The sequence below is a fragment of the Mustela nivalis genome (genome assembly GCF_964662115.1).
Source record: "Mustela nivalis genome assembly, chromosome: 1".
Lineage (NCBI taxonomy): Eukaryota > Metazoa > Chordata > Mammalia > Carnivora > Mustelidae > Mustela > Mustela nivalis.
Genome location: NC_139020.1, coordinates 100,585,181 through 100,608,966, shown reverse-complemented (window position 1 = coordinate 100,608,966; position 23,786 = coordinate 100,585,181). Strand labels below are relative to the sequence as shown.

The 23,786-nt window shown below is 35.7% G+C and overlaps 1 protein-coding gene across 10 annotated transcripts in view; it reads left to right on the top strand.

The window, feature by feature from the left end:
* Nucleotides 1-23,786, top strand: part of PEX5L (peroxisomal biogenesis factor 5 like) — a 226,419-nt gene that overhangs the window by 112,980 nt on the left and 89,653 nt on the right. For 5 of the 10 annotated variants that reach the window (XM_082744571.1, XM_082744574.1, XM_082744573.1 and 2 more), the window contains 2 exons: nucleotides 13,950-14,054; nucleotides 22,395-22,506. The exons of 1 other annotated variant lie outside the window; for it this stretch is intronic. In XM_082744571.1, coding sequence (XP_082600697.1) covers nucleotides 13,950-14,054; nucleotides 22,395-22,506 — 217 coding nt within the window. Of the gene's footprint in view, nucleotides 1-11,587; nucleotides 11,654-13,949; nucleotides 14,055-22,394; nucleotides 22,507-23,786 lie in introns of all 10 variants that reach the window. 4 more of the 10 variants (XM_082744575.1, XM_082744572.1, XM_082744570.1 and 1 more) reach the window with 2 other exon arrangements.

The window sequence follows — 23,786 nt, the reverse complement described above, 5'->3', positions numbered from 1 at the left end:
AAAGACAGTGTTTAAATACCAGACATTAAAAAGAAGACTCTGTGTTTTTAGTCTAGTAAAATACCACAACATTTTTATTAACCAGAACACTCAGGGCCATTTGTGTGTCCTTCAATTAATTGAAATTTTTCATCACATCAAGATTGACCGGGGCGGGGGGGGGGCTTTTTTAAAGTGGCAATATTTCCAAACTGTCTTACTGTTTCTTTCTAGATCACTAAGTACAGAATACTATACCTAATTTTTCTTTGAAGAATGGGAATATTAGAGCCCTCAGGGCTATTACTCAGTGTATCTTTCCTGACTGAATAGTCCCCAGGTGTCAGAGATGGGCTGAATAGAGAGGGACTGTGGGATACAACTTGAAATCTTGAAAATCCTTCAAATGAACTTCTTTGATTTTAATTTTTATTCTAAACATGAAATTTTCTGGAAAAATTAATTGAGAAAGCTGGTTGGCTAATTGACTAGAAGGAAATAATGTGGCATTGTTAGTGGGGGGAGAATTACAAATTTTAGACAAATTGATTTTGATAGGTATTTAAACAATTTGGAGCTTTCTTCAATTCAGTGCTTATAGGAATAGCTTAAGTAGAGAATCTGAGACCTCTTATATTTTCTGGGAATCTTTTAAAAGCTTAATAAAATTTGGAATATGTTGAAATGAGAACAGCTAAGAACTTCAAGTTAAAGAAATTAACTTTTTCTGTATATATAACATCAACCTACAGTTAGTATTAATTTCAGTCTGTCTAATGAAATATCTGTATCATGTAGTTGCTTTTATCTTTGAACCTAAAAGACCATAATGCATTATTTAGCAGTACGAAATGAGGTTAGGCCAAATCTCTTTTACATGTTAATTTAATCTATTTTGATATATATCTGAGATTTCAGAGGAAGAAAATGTAGAGGATAGCAAAGAATCTATTTTTAGGAGATTCGGAAAAAATTCATAGGCAACTTAAAATTAGCATTATCAAATTACTCTTCTGCCTATTTATAGATACTTGGAACACAGATTATGAACATATTTCCTGTAGAGACATATAATATGCCTGAAGCAGACTATAAAAATGACCCAACACCTCCATGAACTAAATGGTCCACCAAGCTGTTCTAGTTCTTCAGAAGTAGAAATAAGATATGAATATGATACCTATCTATAATGCATCAAAACAACCAATGAAATAATTAGTAGAAATACATACTTTTGTTTTGGGGGAGCTTTTTTTTGGTTTTGGTTTTGGTTTTTTTGCACTGTCTTGATTTTATTTCCCATTGCCTTTGAATTTTTTTATTATTATGTTATGCTAGTCATTATTAGTATTGATGTAGTGTTCCATGATTCATATTTGCGTATAACACCCAGTGATCCGTGGCATACATGTCCTCCTTAATATCCATCACCAGGCTTTGAAACTGCTGGAAATGTTTCCGTAATCTCAAAGTCCTCCATGTTGAATCCTCTTTTAGACCTTGAAAGTTGACATGACCTTTGTCATTGTGATTACATAACTTTGTTTAAATACATTTCCTGATATGACTCTATATTTATCAATCCTAGAGCACGTAAAACACTCTGTGACTTCATCAGCAATCTAATGGCACCTTGGGGTTTTGCAGTTGCTGCTTGAATGACCCAGATCTAGACATGCCTTGGATTTCTATTGTTAAGGGAATTCATTAACTTTTTCATTTCATTATGATGTGACATTATTAAATTACTTTCAAAGTAATAAATAGTTCTTTCAGGTACTATAGACACCCAGATACACATGGAAAATAATTTACTTAGCTAATGGGATTTGACTGATTTGTAGAATGGTTAGAGCCTATTGAATGCTTCCTTCCTTACCTATTTGATCATCACAAAATCCCTGCAAAGTCAGTGAAGCAGTTATTAGTACCATTCTCACTCTTAACCCCAAGAAAACAATATTCTGTGCCGTAGATCACACAAGAACGTAAAGTGTTGTTTCTGGGTCTCAGACCCAGCGTCTCCAACTTCACATCCCATGCTCTGTCAACACAAACCCCGTAGTTAGCATGAGTCTCTATAACCACATGTATATAAAGCCGCGTTGCCACACACCAGGGAGTTAGGGTATCCCTTGGCAACTTGGAGTTGATAGATAGGCAAATGGAATAATACCAGAGAAAATGTAGAGACTTGAACTATTTCCTTCCCTTTCTGGTTTGTCAGTTGAAGGAGAATCTCCAAAAAAGGAACTATGTACTACAGAGTGTGGAGCATGAGCCTAGACTCAACACAGACACTGGCTTCAAACCCACTGGAATACTGATTAGCTGAATGGCCCACCTGGCTGTCCTCTTAGTCCAGCCTCTTGTGTTCCTGGGTGTCAAGTACGTGGTGGGTGACAGAACTGAGAGGTGGTTTCTCCTGTTTTAATAGGCCCTTAAATAGTAGCTTCAAGAGCAAATTTCCTGCGTCTATTGGTATTTATAACCATGTCCCATATTTGGAATTAATCAGAACTATGATTTTAGCCAGAAAATTTGACAGAAGAGTAAAATGAACTGGTACATCATCTGCGTAATAATATAAATGTGAGTTGCAGATTTATGGTGATTAGAAAGAGGAAAACTGGCTTTATTTAAAACATTCAAGCACTCCAGGATTCCTGATTCCTTTAAAGTTCCCTACAGATATCGTCCCAAGCTGACATCTTCATTCAGAACATTTCAGACTGTCTCTGACAGCCAGAGACAAGCTGTAAGCCCTGCCCCAAAATAAACTACAGAGATGCAAGAGTTTTTGGGAAAAACAAAAAACTACCTGTGATACATGGTTACTTTCCAATTGTTCTATTTTTTCAATTGTTCTGTATTTATATACATATCATTTATTTTAATTGATGTGCATACGAACTAATTGAAGTCTCTAAGTCTCTAAGATATAATTTAATAAGATTTTAGTTGGGAATAAATAATTTCCTTGGAGCATTCAGATTTTGAAATTCTTTGAAAAATGTTTTTTCATGGGAAAATTCTTCTCAAGAAGCTCCAAACTATAATTTGAAGTCATGTGGCTAAAACCTCAATTCAGTTTGAGAAGGCACAGCTCCTGCCGGCATGAGCCGACCACTCCAGGCACAATCTTCATTTGAATTTTTTTTAGGCAATTTTCCCTGACAAGTAGGTCATAGTCCCTGACAGGACACTACCATAGTGGCCAATTGTGGCCACCTGGGTTTAGAATTTCTAGTTTTCAGTATCTACAAGTCATTTTGATCAGATTAGAAGTAACAAAAGGAATTAGCTGAGACAGCTTTGTAATAACCCTGTTACCTACTGAATTGTCTTTGGATATTTCTATACAGTTTACTGAGGTACCGAGGTAAGACCACTTTGTGTGATCTTTCAAAAGTACTTGTTTAGTTACTCTGTTAGTTTATTGGGGCGTCCATAATAAGTACCACAGACTATGTGGCCCAAACAAAAGAAATTTATTTTCTCATAGTTCTGGGGGCTAGAAGTTTGAGACCACGGTGTTGGCAGGGTTGGCTTTGTCTGAAGCCCCTCTCCTTGGCGTCTAGATGGTTCTCTTCTCCATATGTCTTCATGTGATCTTTCTTCTGCATCCTAATTTTCTCTTCTTAAAAGAATACTATTTGTATTGGATTAGAGTCCACCTAATACCTCATTTTAACTTAATTACCTCTTTAACCTCTAAATATAGTCACATTTTGAGGTATTGGGAGATAAGCCTTCACTGTATGAATGGGAGGGGAAAACACAACTCAGCCCATAACAGTTATTAATGACAACTTATTAGAACCTGGTTCCTCATTATCCACTGTTGGTAGACTCAGTGCCCCCATCTTGCTTTCTGACCCTTGATTTCTGTGCTTTGTTATTAGTCCCTTTAGGTTTAGGTCATCCCAACCCTGGTCTTTGTTCATCGGCTGCAGAGATTCAGACTTAACTTGGCTCATGGATAAGACCTTTATCCATTCGGTGACTGTTCCCTGCCCCTGTTGCTATTATTGAAGTCTGTTTACTCTCTACAGGGCTATTTTCCAGCTCTTTGCACCTCTTCTGTTCTCTGTGGCTTCTGAACTCAAATTCATTACAATGTTTTCTATATTAGTCCAAAACCAGAAGCAACCCAAATGTCCATCAGTAGTAGAGTCGGTAAATAGTGGTATATTCAGATGATGGAATACTGCACAGTGGTGAGCATGTCATAACTATTTAGTCCACGCATGAATCTCACAAACATAATATTGCATCTTTGCCACCTATCTCATAAGGACAATTAGGCCATGGAGTCCATGAGCTCAGCAAGACCAGTTCATAGTTAATTAATATTTATTGAATATATACCTTGTAATGGGCCCTGTGCAAGTGCTTTTATAGATACTCTTATTTAACTCTCACATATTTATGAAGGAGATAGTTTTTCTATCCTATTTTCAGAAAGCCACATGAAGGCTTTGAGAGAATAATTTATAAAAGAGAGAGCTGGGCTTTAAACTCCTGTCTTCTGACTCCAGTCCCGGTATTGGTGCCCACATGTTTCCTGGCCATCTGTCTTTCTCTTCCTCTGATCTTGGAGGCTGCACTGGATCCATTAGCTGGTAATTGCCTCGACTACAGCTGGCCACACCTCACTGGAGTTCACAGCTCCAAGATTCCTCCATACTTCCCCTACCTCTTGACCACAAGGTGAGGGATACTGTTCGTTCCCTTTCAAGGAAGGGGGAGGTATTAGGGAGGAGCCAACCCACACACTGCCAGTGACTCTCAGAGGACTGTCTAGGTAAGCAGAGATGACAGAGTCTGATCCAGAATTACAGAATAGGAATTCCCAAAGCCGCAGCTTCTCTCTTAGAGCTGTTTGAGGGAATTCAGGCAGATGGAGTACCTTAGCTGAGCCTTTCTTGGCTAGAATTGGCCTAGTTTCTATAATTTACTTTTCTTACATTTTATCAACAAAACTGGGGCATTTGGTGACTGGAGAACAAGCCGGTAAAAACCCTGCACCTGCCAGAAAATGAGGAATGCCGCAGCTACTGAATACTCGGGCTACAAGGCCTCAACACTTGTTCATCAATTAGTAACAGAATTTGCCTGAAACATTAATAAAGCGGATGAATTCCAGCTCACTAGCTAATGGTCCTTCCCTAGCATGAACCCAAATGCCATGTAATTCTACCTTGGGACATCTGGATGAATTTGCTGTCTCAAATTCAATAACTTGGTAACAATATACTTATTATGTGGTCTTTTCATTCATTTTGACAAGAAGGTGGGGAAGGCATCGAATCCCTGATAAGTAAGTTTCACAGAAACTGGTTTCGTGGTCTTAACCACATATTTACCTACAGGGATTCTTATTTATTGTATTTATTTTAGAAAATTTTCCAGTCTTAGAAAATCTGGGAAAGAGAAGAATGATAAAGACACCAAATTTTTGTGCATGGTTCCTCCAGAGTTTCCTTACCACCTTCCTGCAACATTTGAAGATCTTATATACTACACCAGCTTGGCTACTCGCATACAGTTAGAAACCAGACCTCAAGACCTCTTCTAATTCCTCCCAGAAAGAGGCCCGGTCTCAACTTCCCTACCCCCAAAGTACCATTGATTCGGACAAGTCTAAGCAACCACCAATACTGGTGATGAATGATTATCATAGCACTTCACTTTGTTTTGAGTGTTGGGACATCCACCCATTTGTGCAAGTAAGATTCAAGTAGTCCAGAGTACTTGTATTTGGGGAAACATTTTTCAAAAAGAAAATAATAACAAAGTAATCTTTAGGACTTTGTGTTTCTAGTTGTTTTCCTTCCTCTTAAAAATAACCCCAGAGGGTGCCTGGGTGGCTCAGTGGGTTAAGCCTTGGCCTTCAGCTCAGGTCATGATCTCAGGGTCCTGGGATCGAGTCCTGCATCAGGCTCTCTGCTCAGCAGGGAGCCTGCTTCCCTCGCTCTCTCTGCCTGCTTCTCTGCCTACTTGTGATCTCTTTCTGTACCAAATTAAAAAAAAAAACAAACAAACCAGAAAAGTACTTGTTTAACAAATCATGTGAGATATTTAATAAGGAACTGAAAATAATAAGAGTAACCTTTAATTAAGATATTTTCATTTACATATTTCACACAATCATTAAAAGCCTCTCAAATATAAATATATTTATAAAAATATAAATTTAACTGACAAATTGGGGCTTATCATACAAAAAAAAAGAAAACAACACCTCATTCTACATTTATTTCATAATTATGAAATTTGTATTATTTATGTCTTCCTCAGTATAAGGCTAAGCAAGGTCAAAAGAAAGCAATTTATTTAAAGCCAGACCACCATAAGAATTAAAAAGTTAAAAAAAAAATTTTTTTAAAGAAAAAGAATGAAAAATTTACTTGTAGGTGCATAATAGAGAAGCTCAATATTGAGATAATATAGGTTCTAAGTAATTTAGAGCTATAGCAATCAGAATAAACCTGTAGTAAACTTTACTAATTCATAACTAGTTATAGATGAAAGAGAACTGAGTGCTATTACCTTGACCATTTGACAACAAAGCTTGCTAAGCTCACAGAGTAAATAAGCCTCACGGACACAGTGAGAGTGAGATGGGAGAATGTTTAACCTTCTCAACAGAGCAAACAAATGACAGATTGTGGACAAATGGATCTCTTTAATTAAAAATAAGTCTTATCTGTCCTTCAAAACAAATTTTAAGCATCTTTACTTGGCAACACTTTATTAATATTAATGAAATTTTATTAGATGCTTGAAACTTTTATTTATTTAAATCTCTAAGATTTTTTATCTAATTCAGAACTCACTTCTGTCAAAGTTGGCCATATTATATGATTGCAGTGTCTTAAAAAAGCATCCAATACTTGTATTTATTAAGTAAACTTGAGTGTCTATTGCTATATCTAATCATGCAAAACAGCTCAAAAGAAATAAGCATGACCTCTGCCCACTCAAGGCAGTTTCATTGATGAGACACAATCAAAAAAACATCTTGTAAAATAAGAATTATAAACAGGTCCCTGGGTGAAGCTTAAGCTTCATGCACAATTCGGGAATTTGGAGTACCAGACAATTCTCTTCCTCACTTGAGGAACAGAAATTGGAAAAATTGGCAAGGAATACTGTGGAACCAGCTGATGACTGGTCATTGAGGGCTGGTTTTGGTTTTGTTTTTGGTGTTTTAGTTGTTGTTGTTTTTTGTTTTTTGTTTTTAAATAAAAGTAGAGCCACAAGTTGACTCAACTTCTTCAGAAGTATTCCTGGATGGTCAGGAACATGCCCTGAGGCAGGAGAGAATGAAGTGCTTCGCCTTGTCGTGTTGTCGTCTGGTGGAGAGATTACATTTTCAGAATCACATCAGTTTTGCATGCCGACGTCTTCTGCCTCAGGCCTAAATGTTCCAGGTTTTCTGAGTTTTAAGGACTACTGAAGTAAAAGCCACTGATCAGGCACCCAGTAAGGTTTTTAAGTAGTGTGAGGGGAGACTCACTGAATCTAACAAAAATAGTGAGAGCAGCAGCAGTACCAAAGGGGTCTGTAAGGGTGGGCGCAGCCACGATGGACGAGCTGTGTGGGTGGTGGAAGGAGCCAAGGCCAAAAATAGAGCAGCCCGGGATGACAGAGAGCAGCTGCAGGGACAGGATCGCAGCCCTGGGGATGCCACACTGAATGCTGAGAAGACACAACCCAGGATCAATTTAGGCATTAGGCACTATGGACACAGTACATAGAGCCTAAGCTACTTTTAAGGGGCCATAAAAATGTTTTAATTTCAATTTCTCTTAAAAACAGAATCCCTAAAATGACTGTTAGAATAACAAATGTGTAAAAATAAATCCAGTCTGGATTGTATTTGTCTTTATACCAACACAGTCATAAGACATGATTTTTAACTTTTTTTTTTTTTTTTATGGAGAAAGGGGCTCCTGAAGGCAAAAGTGTTAGGACCTGTGAAAGCCATCATATCCCCTGCACCAGCCACTTAGGCCAAAGAAAATAAATGTGGATATGGGTGGGCTTGGAATGCTGGTTACTTTTGTGGATAGAGGTTTAGAGTTAAAGACCATGGAGATTGTTTAAAAAAAAAAAAAATAGACCATAAAGATTGTTATCCATGACTTTCTCCCATCCAGTCTCCCCCCTCCCCACCACATGCAAAGTCTAGAAGGGTACAAGAGAAATGGACATGACAGATGCCACGGGCACAACAGTGATATGGTAGAATGCAAAACTTCCTAGGATAGGTGACTACAGTAGAGTGCACCTGTCATCTGGCAAAACAATGCTGTGGAAGAAAAACAGGATGGTAGGGAAGAACTTAATGGAGGCTCAAATGGAAACATTCTTTTTAAATGCCCTGTGTCATTATTTTAAACAGAGAGGCAATTTGTTCACTGCAACTTGGCTCTCCTATTAAGGAATCAAAAATCATATTATTTCTAGCTACAAACATATCCCTGAAGCAATAGGGAATTCATTATGATTTATGAATTCCACATATGAATCTCTAGTTAAGAGAATTCTGCCCATGCTTCCTAATTGTTTACATCTAAATCTGTGCTTCCTTCTGTATAATCACAGAAACAAGAATGGGACCAGTATGCCGAGATCTGGTTCTACTTGTAACACTTTTAACATTTAGAGAATATTCTGTTGCAGGAGGAGGATGGGCGTGAGTTGACTGCAACTCTGAGAGAATCAGCATGGTCTGAGCCCTCCGCTATGTTGGAAGAAAGCTACAGGAACACACCAAATGGGGAAGGACACAATATGGTAGGCAGGGATCACCGGCGTTCAGGAAGCATTGCTCTGACGTTTTCCCAGGTTGGGAGTTTGAAGACAGCACGACACTTACCATGACATTTACCTTTCCAAGTGAAAGAAGGTTATCCTGGCTCTGCACATGAGAGATGAGACAGCCATCAGAAATTAGCCTTTTTTGTGGCCAGTTTCCTGCAGGAACGTTTAAGTCCAGGGTCCAGAATTTATGAGATATACAATTTTTCAGCTATAGGCAAAACTGAGTATCATTTCACTTCAAAGTGTTGTTGAAATAATATCAATGGCAGGTATTTGCTTGCATACATGTATATATGAAGAAATGTATGTAATACATTCATAATTATAAAGCTGATGGTAGTTTGCCTATTCTTAAAACATTCATCCTAAAACACTGTTTACTCTCCAATACTGTAAATATGAAACATTGAGAAAATCCATGAAAATGTCAAGGTTGTTATTTTTATTTTTTATGCCTGCTTTTTCTCAATTTTTGGCATGTATTAATTTTTAGAATTAAGACAAAAGGAAGTCTATTTCTTAAATTCATATATTAGATAATTTTGGGTTAGCTGAGATGTTTAGTATTGTAATCTTTTACTTTTCCCCTAATTTAGTATTTTTCCATTTCTTCTTTTGAATATCTCTAATGAAGACACTGTGGATTATTATTGATAGATTAGAAATAATAAACAAATTTTTTAAAAGATTTTATTTATTTGACAGACAGATCACAAGTAGGCAGAGAGGCAGGCAGAAAGAGAGGAAGGAAAGTGGGCTCTCCGCTGAGCAGAGAGTTCGATGTGGAGCTCGATTCCAGGACCCTGGGACCATGAACTGAGCCAAAGGCAGAGGCTTTAACCCACTGAGCCACTCAGGTGTCCCTAAACATAATTTTTAAATTATGATCTCCTTAGTAGGAGTAATAGAATCTGTAATTAGAAAATTGCTTTTGAATGGGCCATGTAACTGTGGCATTGCATACTGTATTTCATACACCCAAAATTTATCTGAGGAAAAATCCTAATAAAGATGTCATTTAATAGCATTGAGTTAACATTTAATAAGAATTAGAGTGATGCTACAACTTATAAACCTAATAAGATCTACAGAATAAAAAGAAGTATATATACATGAAATCTGTAGGTTAGTTTTCCACAAAGATAAAAGAAACAAAAATATCTTGTTCCCAGTATGCTCATGAGTGAAGTTATGGATAATTGATTATTACTGACCATTACACACTAAAGAAAAGATTTTTCAGAAAGTTTACTTAGATCCAGACTCAGTGATTATCCTGAGAAGTGGCTGCTTCTCAAAACCTGAGTGATATACACAACCTGTACCTATGGCCATTAGTGAGGAGGACATGGGAGAGAAGGAAGCACATGGGCTGGGAGGCAGCTCAACCACATACTAGCTTTGAGGTCATGGCTAAATCACACCATCTCTGAGCCTCACTATCTACCTAGCAAAGATATCTTGTACCTCACAGAGCTTTCATGCAATCGTATAGGTAAAACACCTAGCCAGAGTGCCTGGCATATAGTAGCTTCTCCAAATAATTTAGTTGCCCTCACTATGAGACCAGCCTGCTGCCAGTACCTCCTCATCCAAAGACATCTGGTAGCTTCACAGCCTGAGAAGATCCTGTGATTTCAGTATTTTGTACTCTGTTGTTTATATACTATATTAACAGAGGGAGTGAGCCAAAATTGGGTTTTCTTAATAAATGTTAATATCATTCACTGTACTACCTGTGTTTCATTCATTTATGCCTGGTCTTATAATAGAAGTTAATAAAAAGATTATTCTCAAGAATTATATATTTATATATAATATATATATAATATATATAATATATATATATATATATATTTATAGATTTCACTGGGAAGGAAACAAAATGATAAAAGAAACCAAGAAGTATTGAAGAATTCTTACAACAACTCACCAAGAAAAAAAAAAACAGAAATTTCTCCACATGGTGATGTTTTCCAAACAGTCAAAACCATCTCAAGAAATTCAATAAGGAAGTGGGGAAAGGTGATTTTGAAGTATTATTTGAAAAGAAATCAGCTGAAATAAATTACTGGCGGTTTCCCAATGTGATAATCAACTTGTAACCTTTCTCTGTTCTTTTCTGTTATTGCTAAGAATTACATAGAAGCATACAGGCTTAATGTAATCTAAATCCACTTATATGCTTGAGTGTGTATTTCATTATTGCCGTCTCTGTGTTGTTTCAGGTAATAGATTAATACTGAATCTTCGATGTGGTTATATTTAGAAAATTGTGCTTGAAGTCTGGATAATTATGCATATACAGTTGTTACAATGTATTAAGCCACTGACTTCAAAAAAGGAAAAAAACTTGTATGGGTGTATTACTGTAGGTCCTGTAGAGCTGCTGATAAGCAAAAATGAATAGTTCCATGAATTGCCAAATCAATTCTCAGCCAGGTTCTGAATTCTAGAAGTGTTCCCCCACAAGATAAATGGACAAATCAGAAATAACACAGCTTGATTTTAAGATAGCAGGTGGAGGTGGCAATATGGTCTAAGAGAAATCTTGCTCTGATAGATGAGTGTATTCATTTGATTTGACAGTGGGTTTAGACACTATATCTGGAACCATGGAGATGTAATTGTGGCAGACTCTCCCGTTCTGTTCTCATACTGTACCACACTTGCCCAAAAGTGAGGCTCATGGGGTAATAACTCAAAAGTCAAAAGGCTATAAAGAAAAAAAGTTGCTAGCAGGCACTAACATGGGTGTCATGACTCTTTTCAGGTAGTAGGTGTAACCTTGAAGAAAAAGTGGCACTGTCTTCAAAAAAGTGACCTGACCCTGGCTTTGGTGGGTTTTTCTGCAAGAAATAAAAAGCACCGCATGTGTTTATTATACATCCTTTCTAGCTGACCACTGCTTTGTTCTAGAGTTCAGCATGAAAGGACTAATTTTTATTTTGTTTTGTTTTTTGTTTTAGTAAAATGGCATGTCCGTTGCTAATTCTAGCCATAATAGTTGCACATGTGAAAAATATCTTTATATAGCTCATGATTGGTAGCATTTCAAATAAATGGTATATTGAAATATTGACCTGAAATTTTTTGAGATGCTTATCAATTGACATTTTTTTTCTTAGCGCAAGAACAGATTCTGAATTATTATTATTATTTTAAAATTATACCTTGTAACATTAGATTTGTTCATTTAAATATATCAGGAATTTAAATATAAGCATGCCACTTTGTTTATTGCTATATTATTAGAACTTCGTGGAGCATGGAAAGAATTCTTCACAAATGATTTTGCTCTTTTCAAATAATAAACTGCAAAGATTTTTGTTAAAAACTGTATTTAGTCTGTAAATGAGTGTAGCTTTTAAAGCCTTATCACTTTATAGTATGTAATGTTTCATCCAAGTAATTTTTATATTTTGAAAAAATGTTAAATAGTTTAATAGTGCCATAATAAATAGTTTCTCAGAATGCAGAATTGTATTCATCTCTGTTTTAGGAAGTTCACCTTGCTTCATAAAGAAAAAACCTGTGATTGTTATGCATCCCAATTTGTTATGCAGTAGATCATTGTCCTTCTTTATCTTTCCAGAAGTCAGTTATTTTAAGAATTGCGGCCTTATAAACTTTTCAGAATACATATGGAAATTACTGTTATATGTGCTAAATAAAATCTCAGTAATTGATATCCTATCGTGGAGATAACACATTATCATTCAGTAATGCTCGTTCTGTTAAGTCCAAACAAACTCAAGGCACTTCCAGCATTGTAAAGAGATTCACACATTTTAAAATCTAATAACTGCAGAGAAATTGTTTCTTTGTTTTCATTAATAAAACCTGCCACTCATTACATTTTAGAAAGGCAATGCCTGAGAAAATAGGCAGTTTTGCTTCCTAGAGTAAACCTACCTTCTAAATACTTAAACCCCTGTGTGAGTCCAAGATCATAATATAATTTCATCCTTTTTTGCTGCATGGAAACTATCAAGATTTATCAATCTCTGGAGTTAATATTGACCCTAGCTCTTAATTCCTTTTCAGATAACAAACCCCCATATGTCCATTTTTTTAATCTTTGCCTATGATATCCCTATATGCTACATTTGTATTTTAAGTAGATTTAGAACACAGATACTCATATGTACTTCTCAGTATAAAATTATTTCTTTCGGGGGGCTTTGCTCAGAGACCTGAAAAAATGGGAGCTTTTGTTTTTAAAATGCTTAAAGAGTATTTAATTTTTACATAGTATAAGATGTTTCTAATTGAGTTATGAAAGTGATATTTTGTTTTGTTTTTCCATTCACATCTACTCACAAAAACTTAATAATCCAGTAAACTAAAAAGACAAAAGGCCAGCATACCCCTTTATAGTCCAAAATTATACTTCTTGAGACAAAAAAAATGTGGGGATATATGTATCAGTGCTTCAATTATTTATTATCCTTTATTTATACCTAGATTCTTCGCAATCCTCTAATTAAAAGGCATTTCTAAAACCCTATTAAAATTCTTTGGTTTCAAAATCATTGAGAGTTGAAAAGTTTTTCACCAAGATCATACCATCTCCACAAAATATACAAGCTGGGTGAATTTCTGGGATGTTAGGCTGTTGACGAATTTTTAGAAGTTTTATGACACTTTTACTCTTTTTATGCCCGATCCACTAAAAAAATGACAGAGTCCAGGGACCACCCAGCAAAATCCCTTTGGGGAAGTCAGACACTGATCCTGATCCCTATCTCCGACTCCTCACTGTCATGCAAAACATTTAAGGATGTTATAAGAACAGTTAGTAAATGAACTAGGCAATCCATAGCGTTTTTAAATCAATACTATAAAAATTATGTTCATGTCATGTAAATTGCCTTAAAATATATTATACATATAAAATACTATGTTAAAATTAAATATGTCAGCTGTAAAGGTGAAAAAGTAGCTAACTAAAAGTTCACAAATAATCTCTTTTCAGATTTTGTGTGTTTTCTCCTCAGCCAAAAGCCTCAAGATTCACTTGCAGCAGCCTACCTCTTCATTTATGTTGGATTGCTCTTTAAACATTAGAATATCTTGTAATAATAAGTAAAAATTTCTCCTGACACAAGTCATTGTTGATTTCACTGTTATAGGGAAAAGGCTCTAGGGCGGCAGATAAGGCTGTTGCCATGGTGATGAAGGAGATACCGAGGGAGGAGTCTGCTGAAGAAAAGCCCCTCCTAACTATGACATCACAGGTGGGCAGACCCATAGGGTTCCTGTAGGAAGCTGACATATGTTAATATATCAGACATTGTGATTTTTAACTAGCAAAAAAACAAAACAAAACAAAACAAAACATTAACTTGAACCAATTTTTAAAAAACACAGTTTCAATGAAACAATTATACAATATAAAATGAAAACCAAAATTGCTAAAAAAAAAAAAAAAGGAAAATTCCATCATTTAGTTATTTGTGGATGTTAATTTTCATTACTCAACTTTAGTTTTAAAAAAATGTATGTGCAAGTAAACCATGTTGCTACTTTATAAAGGAATCTTGTTAACTTTGGGAAAGAAATAACAATTAAGCTAATGGTACATTTGAACAACAACCAAAAAAAAAAAAAAAATCAAATTCCTGTGAATAAATACAAGTTCTATTGTATACATATGTCAGTTTACCAGTAGAATATCTAAATTTTCTTAAATGTTAAATATATTTATGTTGTGACTATGCATACTACATATATGTCTATACATATTTATGTGGATAACTAATTTACAGGAATGAGCCAGAAGTCCCTGAGTCCCCATGCAGAAAATGGCATTTGTGACCTCTCTTATACTTAGTGACCTTGACAACAAAAATATCATCTCTATTATAAGCGCATGAGAGCCATTTTCAGCATTTATTATAACAAGTATAGAAAAAAGTTTGCATTTGTATGCAAAGACACGCTGAGACTGTGAATCCTGTATGTCCTCAGGGGCTTTTGAAACACCCTGTAAAATCCACATAAATATGTATAATATACTCATCACCACTCTGTGGAACTATCAGTTTTAAATTCTTAAATGAAAAATATTTTTACTTGCATTTATCTTATAATTTAGATTAGATTGTTATCTTAAACATTTCTTTTTCTCTGTAATGCAATAGTAAATGCAGTGATTCAGTTCCAATTATATGAACATGTCTAGAATTAGAAACATGTCCATTTACAGTCCTCATGAAAGGCATTTATATCAAAAGCTAAATTATGGCAACTTATTTTTAGAATATCATCAGATCCCATCCTCAGCTGCTGCCAACATGTGTGGTTTTAGTTTATTCTAAACACTGTGTTGTAAGTAATGAAAATCATAACAACATACAACAATCAAAATTGAATAATAATAAAAGTTATCAAAGATTCCTAGGACTTTGGGATAAATTTTGTATTGCGAGTTTTTTATCCATAAAGAAGAGATGCTTCTTCCCAATCACACAGAGGAGTAGTAGTTAGAAATTTCTTCATATTTACCAAGGTCTCCATTCCCTACATAATTTATAGAGTAAAACATATACAGTTTTACCTTGATCTCCTGGCCTTTGTAGAATCCGTGTCCAAAATATTCAGCTCACAATTCCTCAGGTAAATGCTATGGGAGATGAGAACTAGTTGGAAGTTCTTGGTTAATGATAGCCATGTTCATTAGCAGATAAGAGCTACCCAGAATCTCCATTGGCATAGTTGTGCTCTAACATATCATTCAGAATATCACAAGTTAGGACAGGCTCGAGCACCCAAAATTCTTTTCCCTAAACCACGCATTGCTATGTGCTTTCCAGTAATCCCTTTCAAAGATCCAAAATTGCCATTATAACTTAAGCTTGAATTTAAAATTTAATGCAAAATGATACTTTTTATTTTTTAATTTAGAAAAGAAATTGTGATTATTACCGTTTTTTCATATTCAGAACATTTCTGTGTAGCAAGTTCCTTCTTTAATCCCTGTCTAATGTTGCATTGACTGTTTTTGAGGTACTAGTTACAATTTTACTGCATGAAGATTATGTAATGCTTTCTCTGATGCATCATCTTTTTGTTGCATACTGGGTAGTTTATGAATCAGCAAACAGAGTTCTGATTCATAAAATGTAATGCACCTGTTGTGTTGATGACTTTATGGAACTAATTCAGTGACAGCTGTGATACAATTATTTCTCAGTCAAATGCAGCTTTATTAGTTGACATACTTTTTCCACTGTACACAAGTGGCTTCTTTCCTGCTATGCACCAGTGGCGTGCACAAGCCAAAAAGCAGCAGAATGATCTGAAAAAGTGAGTACTTCTCATAGCAACCATAGCATCCAGTCTGTGCACCATACCACATTCTTACTTGTTATCTTGTGTGAATGTATTAGTGTCTTGAAATATGTTTGTCCCAGCATCTCCTATAAAGCCCCTTATGACATAGCACTACATAATACTGAATACATTGACTCATCTTCATCACTGGTATGTCAAAGCCAGCTGCTCATTCATAGATTCCAGATATGTCTGAAGCTAATTGCTGCTCTCTCAACAATGTCCTTAGGACAACCATAACTAGTTAAATACAAAATAAGTTCTTAAAACCCTGGGTTCATAACTTGTTTAATAACTGTTCGGTCAACAGGTTTTAAGTGTAGAATAGTTTATATTGAAGGATTTTTTGTATTATGTGATTATTACAATCACTTTTAGAGAGATTTAGCCAAACATACACCAGTGAAGTCATGTATAGTATGCTGAACAAACTGAACTAAAACAGAAGAGTTGGCCGGGTGACCTGAATTCAGAAATTTCCGGGCCCCTGAAAGTTGCTTTTTGTTTAATTCAGTTATTAATTCTGTATTAACAAACATATGTCAAGTACTTCATAGAAGCTCAGGGTCATGCTGTCCTAGACGAACACCTTAAGTCAAGCAGTATGTAAACAAGTGTGCATTGATGGAAGATCTGAAGGAAAAATAATATGCCCTCAAGTCTTTGAAGGAAATGGTTTCTTTAGGCCTGGGCTGTCCAGCACAGGAGCTACTAGCCATATGTGGCTATTGAGTGCTTTGGGGCTCCCAACAATTGAGATGTGCTCAAAGTATAAAACACACACCCGATTTTGAAGATTTAGACCTAAGAAAAGTAATATAAACTATAACACTAATAATGTTTTATTGATTACATGTTGAAATGATCATTCTTTGATACATTGGGCTAAATAAAATACATTCTTAAAATTATTTTTCAACAGTTTCTTTTCAATTTTTTTGAAGTGGCTACTAGAAAAATTTAAATTATCAGGTTCTCATGGTAGCTCTATTGTACAACACTCCTCTAGACTGTAATAAGTTAATCCAGTTTGAGGATAGGAGGATCAACTATGTGCCAAAGGATTGATTGTGTCATAAAAAATTATTCTTCTTTATGAGAATGAAATTACGTTAGCAAATTTTTTTTTCTCATAAGGAACCATCAAAAGTTTCCATTTTAACCACATCCCCTGGTACTTCTTTTTAGCAAAATACATCCCATTCATTTTTTGTTACAGAACATAGTATCTTAAAACTATGTATTTCAGATGTCTTCTTAAGGGAATTTTTTTTTTTTTTTTGCAAGCTCAGCCTTTGTGTTTCTATCTGTCCCCACTCCTTATACCTTGATACTGAAAATATTTTTGTGTCTGATAAACATAAAAAGAATAATATCCTTGTTTGGAAAAATGTTCTCAAGGCTACTAAATATAATCTTGTTTGGATTTCTGTTACCAGCCTGATATAATTGCTTTATGTTCTCCAACTTGCCTCAGTGTTGGTACTGCCCAAGCTGTAAACAGTAATATCTGTTCATTTCCCCATGAAAAGATTCACATTTTTAAGTCTAACTTTTCTGTCAAGAAAGTAGTTCTAGTCGGTGGACATTTAGATCAAGTCAAATAGTTAAAAGTGATTACATGGTTATCCTTTACTGGAAGCGCCCCTGGGACCCATACGTAGGAACATAGGTAGAGGGAGGAGAGCAGAGCAGAACCATTAGTACTATTACCAGCTCACAAGAAATTAATTCTGTCAGGTGTCAGAGTTACTATATATGACAAAACTCTCAAAGTATGAATACGTAAAGGAAGCATGCTAATGATCTAGTGAGTCGTCTTGTCTTTTCAATGGATTGAGTCAGTTAACAAAACTTATCATTAGTCTTGATAAGGTCACTATTTTGATGGGCATTGCACAAATTTCTAAACTTGCATAGGACTAATAAAGCCATAAACAAGTAGTGCAATTACAAAATTATGAATGAAAACCTACTTAAAAAATGACACATATTTTAATCAACAATGTCATAAATAATAAAGGAATTTCCAAAATACATAAAGATATATATATTAAAATTATATATATGTATATATATATATATATATATAAAACATAGGAAAAATCTTTATTTTTTTCTATTATTTAGATGAGGTTAGAGACATGGTATATCACTACCAATTTTTTAGGTCAACAATTCAGCTATAAGATACTTTTCAACTGTTTTTCAGCTTACTAGCTTCAGTGTTTTAACTTTTAAAACTATTCTTTAAGTACTAAAATGTTTAAAAATAAATACAAAATATTTCACTTTAAACCAAAGCAACAGTTTGAGATCATCAACCTGGAGTGTAGACGTATGGGATAATGAGTTATTGCCATTTACAGAACTTGTTTTATCATGTAAAATGTATTTTGGTTTGGATTTAATTCTTAGTGATAGAAGTTATCACAAACACTTAGCTCTCTATTTTTTTAATGATCCACCTAAGCAGTATATTGTTTAAAGGTAAATAAACATAGATTAAAGTCATAAACTATATATATAAACATACACTGGAGTTAAGTAACAGGAAGTATTTAAAGGCAAAATACTCTACTTTCATCTTAGTTAAATACTCCCCTATAGTTTAGATTACATAATTAATTCAAATTTTTAACACCAAAATTAGAGAAATTCAAGTTGAACTAAGTCAAATGCATTTTTAGATAAAGTTTTAAAATAGACAATAATTTATTAAAGCTGGATGTGATTATCTGCATTCTGCTCAATACTAAACACAGTATTGATATAAAATAAGAACTAATTTGGTGACTAATATTAGCCATATCAACTGACTGGTCTAAGTCATAAGTAAATTGAAGGCATTTGACTGAATATTTCATTCACAACCTATGATTACAAGGCAAGTGTAAATTTTCAATAGTCGGTTGAATTCTGGGTGACCAGGAAACACCTCCATGCAAGTACTCAACTATCTTCTTACTCCTGCAGTTTCCCTTCGTTTTCAATGCCCACTGATCATATAAGGGTTTTCCCTCAAAGTCTTCAAATTTGCATCTCTGATTTAAAACCCCTGAGTGAGGCAGTAGTGTTGTCTTGAAGTGTCACTGGCGTCCCATTTGTACTGGTCTATTTCCTTCTTCCAAGGATGGAGTGGGGCACACCTATGCCCTTAGTTTTCTCATTAGGCTTTCACTCTTAGCATCCTTGACTGTTTGGTAGAACACTTGCATTTGGAAATGAATCTTTAGGTAACTCTAGGTTCCCAAATTTTTAAATAATGTGAAGCTGGGGGAAAGTGGACTTAGATTTATGATTTAAAACCTGCCAGGAAACTGATCTACATTTCTGAGGACTACTGGCTTCTCTGTGAACTCACCCAGTATGAAATTGAAGATGGTCATGTAATCATTCTTTTATACAATTCACCATTCAGTTTGACTATGAATCAGTCAGTATTTATTAAACTACAGCCTTAAGATACAAAAGTTAACTGGGTAGGATCCCTATGACCTCAAAGGGGTCATTGTCTTAGAGGAGGAAATCAGGTAAAATGGAAGTCTAAGACTGAGTAAAGCCTAGGAACATGGAGATACTCTAAGAAGGCCCTCACTGCCTCCTGCTAAAGAAGGTTTCCAGACCTTGTGCCAGTGGAATGGGATCCTGAAAAAGAAGTGAGAATCTGTCACCATTAGAAAGGCTTGAACTGATTTAAATATTGAGAAGAGGAACATAAGAAATGAACATTTTAAATGTAAACAAAGTGAGGAGACAAAGGCCCTAAAAACTAATCAGGTGGATCATTTTAACTCAGATATGATAATCTGATTGATCCAAATTGAAATCACTCTAACTTAATTATTTTAAAAAGTGGAAAAATTTTGACTCACGTTTTATTATTTTTATAACATCAATATACTCTGTACTCAAAGGATGAAATGAGGTAAGTTCATAAAGCATTTTCAAACTGAAGACAGCAATATCCCACCACTAAATAAGGAGAGAATAAATGGCATATAGTTTGGAAGCAAAGCTGAAGGGAAATCTTTGGGGGATTCAGCTCAGTTTGCAAGTGTCCTTTATGACCTAAAAGATTTACTTATTCTCAGGTCACCATAGAAAAACCATAGATTTGTTTGAAAATGAGGAGGGGGTCATGTGAAAAGCTACTCCTATCTATACAAATAAAAAAAAATAGGACTTGGTCTGGCTAAAATAATGATTCTCAAATTCATCCAGCTGAAGACAGAATTCAAAATTGGACCCCTCGAAACAAATATTTTATATCCTCAGCTTCTGCAAAGTCACTGTCCCATTTGGTAGGCATTTATTGATCCCCTATTACATGAAAATATTCTATTTGAAGTTGTGAAAGATAGTATGAGTAAGATGTAGCCTCCGACCTCAGAGCTTATAAGAAACGGGTTCATGGTATTTCTTGTTTTATCTTCCATATCTCCATCAAAACCAAAAACTTTCAATTCCCAAATTAGCTTTCCATGCTATCTAAAATCTGGCCCTTCATCTTTTTCACCCCAGAGACCTGCCACCACCCCCCACTCCAACCCCAGCATTTCCCAACAGGCAGACTGTGCTCCACTTTGAAAAACATGGACTCAGAATGTAGTTTGTTATTTTGCTTAAGGAACAGCTCAGTTATGGGAATTGGGCAGACCTGACACTCCCTCAGTCTGGGTGTGACATGTGCTGGGAAACTAGATAGTAGGTGTGGGAAGAGGCAGAGGCCTTAATGAGGCAAAGGAGAAGCCATGCCTCCGTTCTGGGCGCCTGAGGGACTCCCTAAGCATCCCCCTCTTTGATATTTCTTTCCTCCTGTGCTGAGAAAATCTGAGAATACTACAAGTGCTTCCTCCGGAAAATAAGTTTGAACTTTCATGAAGAGAGAGGCTCTAAAAAAAAATCCTATTACCTTTGACAAACAGACCTGCCTAAAAGGACAAGGCCTCTCAATTAAGTGGGCCTTTTCCTTTGTTTTTCCATTTAGATATCTATGTCAACAAGGGCATTTCTAGAAATCTCCTATCAAATTCAGACTATAATTTTTTTAGTGTTTACAACTAAATGTATCTGTGGAGATCTAACACCCTGGTCTTCTAAAACTATAGTTAATTTAGGCCCATTTTACACATCTACTCACAGAGCTGTGATTCAGGAATAAATTATTAGTCCCTGTGTTTACAAAAGAATTTAAATATATCCAAAATGAGGAAACAAAATAAGAAAATAAGACTTCATTTTCATCTCTCAAAATACAGCCTTACAAGTCAGTATTTGAAAATCTAGAGATTTGGGGGCACATCTTTTTCTTAGAACAAGTAGAAAACTAGACAGCTATTCCCATTTTAAGAAATGCCAATCTAAAAACTCCTGAAAAACTCAGACAGTTAATTTAGGAATTAACCACTTGCATATCATGAGTATATTTATTTCCCTTACCCATGGAAACAGAACCTAAGGAAGTCTGGATTCTAAGAGGTGCAAAAGAACTAAAAGTAAATAATTGGCTGCCACTGATCATTAAAGACCGACTAAATATCACACTGAAGGATTTCTGGAATTAGGGAACGAGCCAATGGGAAAAGACAACTGAATTGATAGAAATCCATTTTGCATATAGATTTTCAGAAACATATCTAGTGGATACCTATACAGTTAGTATAGGTATTTCCTACTCTCCCCAAATAATGCTTGTCATGAACCACAGAAGCATCCCAAGGAAATGTAAGGAAGGATATGTGCCCATAGATGACTTGAGCTTTTTAAGAGAGAGAGGCAAGGAGAACATTGATCCACACACATAGAGCTCTGTGTGTGCGTACTTAATCACACAACGCGGACTGCCCGCCCTAACCAGAATGTGTCACCTCAGCATCTGAGGCCACTCTTCCGGGTCTCAGTAACATTTTATCCACTTGAAGAGTAGGAACTGTGATTCAAGAAGAGTCATTTTCTACATTTGAAATTCAGAGAATAATTCTAAAACAGTTCTAGGAGGGGAAAAAAAAAAGGCTTGAGCTTTAAAACTGAAGTTGGCTGCATCGCAAATATGTTGACAATGCTAAAAGGCTCATTCCCCATCCCTTGATATTTTTTTTCTTTCTTGTCCCTCCCTATTTATTTGTTTATTTATTGATTGATAGGCTTGCTATTCTCATTTCGTTGCAAGGCTGCATTGTAATTCATCCTATTCTGCAGTTTAACAAAGCCCTTTGATACCTGTGTTCATTTGTTCTCAGCTGGTGAATGAGCAGCAAGAAAGCAGACCCCTCTTGAGTCCCTCCATCGATGACTTTCTCTGTGAAACCAAATCGGAGGCAATAGCAAGGCCAGTAACGTCCAACACAGCCGGTAATTCTTTCATTTTAACTGATCCTCAAGTAGAGCTCATTTTCACTACAGTGAAATGCGTATTTTCTCTCTGTGATGCGTTTTAAGTGGAGAGTCATCTTTGCAACCAAATGAAAGTTGAGGACATACAATATTCCACATAAACTAATACATAGGTTTGTATTCTAGAAGAATCCGCAGTGTAGTTTACCCAACCAACTTTGCGAACAGTAGCACACCACTATCCGTATAAATCATTTCTCTATGCCTACCTACCTCTTTGCATCTCAAGTCACATTACAAGGAGTCTTTCAAACAATAGCATCTATTTCAGAGTAAGGTTTTTCAAAGTTCTGGCTGGAAATAACTGTGTATGACCAAAGTCCAGTAAAATTAAAATTTAGTCAGCCCCTTCAAGTGATTGAGATGACAAAATAAAAAGTTTCAGATATTGGAAACATTATAGAGCTAATTTCATTTTTCTGTCACGTAAATGTGTTACTTGTTTCCTCTTATGACAATTTATTTGAACATTCTTCTGGAATTAAACCTACCCAGACAGTGAACTCTCATTTGTATAGGCCCGAGTAAGTATCATCCCACTAGTGAGTGGATGCAGGATGCCACTGGGATGAATCCACCTCCCTTAGTCCCCTCTGCATTTTTCAATTCTCACAGATGCTAGTCAGGGCTCACCCCGAGAGAGCTACGTAAGATCTGACGTAACGCTACTTTTCGCCTTCTATATCAGAGGCCGCCTTTCTGCATTGATTTTATTCAGTCAGAGTTCACATTCAAAGGCAGGTTGTTCAAATAAGGATGAAAAAATAGTGTTCAGAGTCAAAGAACAAAGGCTACGTTGGATTTCAGGAGAGAGTTTAATGGAGAAAGGAGAGAACAATTATGTACCGTCTTCTTCTGTTTCCCCATCGTGTCCTCAGCTTGATATTGCCTGCTGTATTTTCATTATACTTTTAAGTAAGTGAAGAAAATCGTGGATAAAGGATTTCCCTTAAATGCTAAAAATTACAACCACAAAAAAATTACAACCCAGCTGTAAAAATTACAACCCAAGATAGAGATACTTAATGCAGGAGGGTAGTCCGGGACCTCTGGGTCAAACTTGGCAACATTAAACCCCATCTGTGCCACTTAGCAGCTCTTCACCTTGGGCAAGTTACTTGACTAAGTCTCTTTCCTCCTCTGCAACAGCAACATCTATATCTCATAGGTTACTTGAGAAGATGAAATGAAGCAATCTATGTAAGCCCTTCCTTAACACCATGTAAGCTCTAACAGAT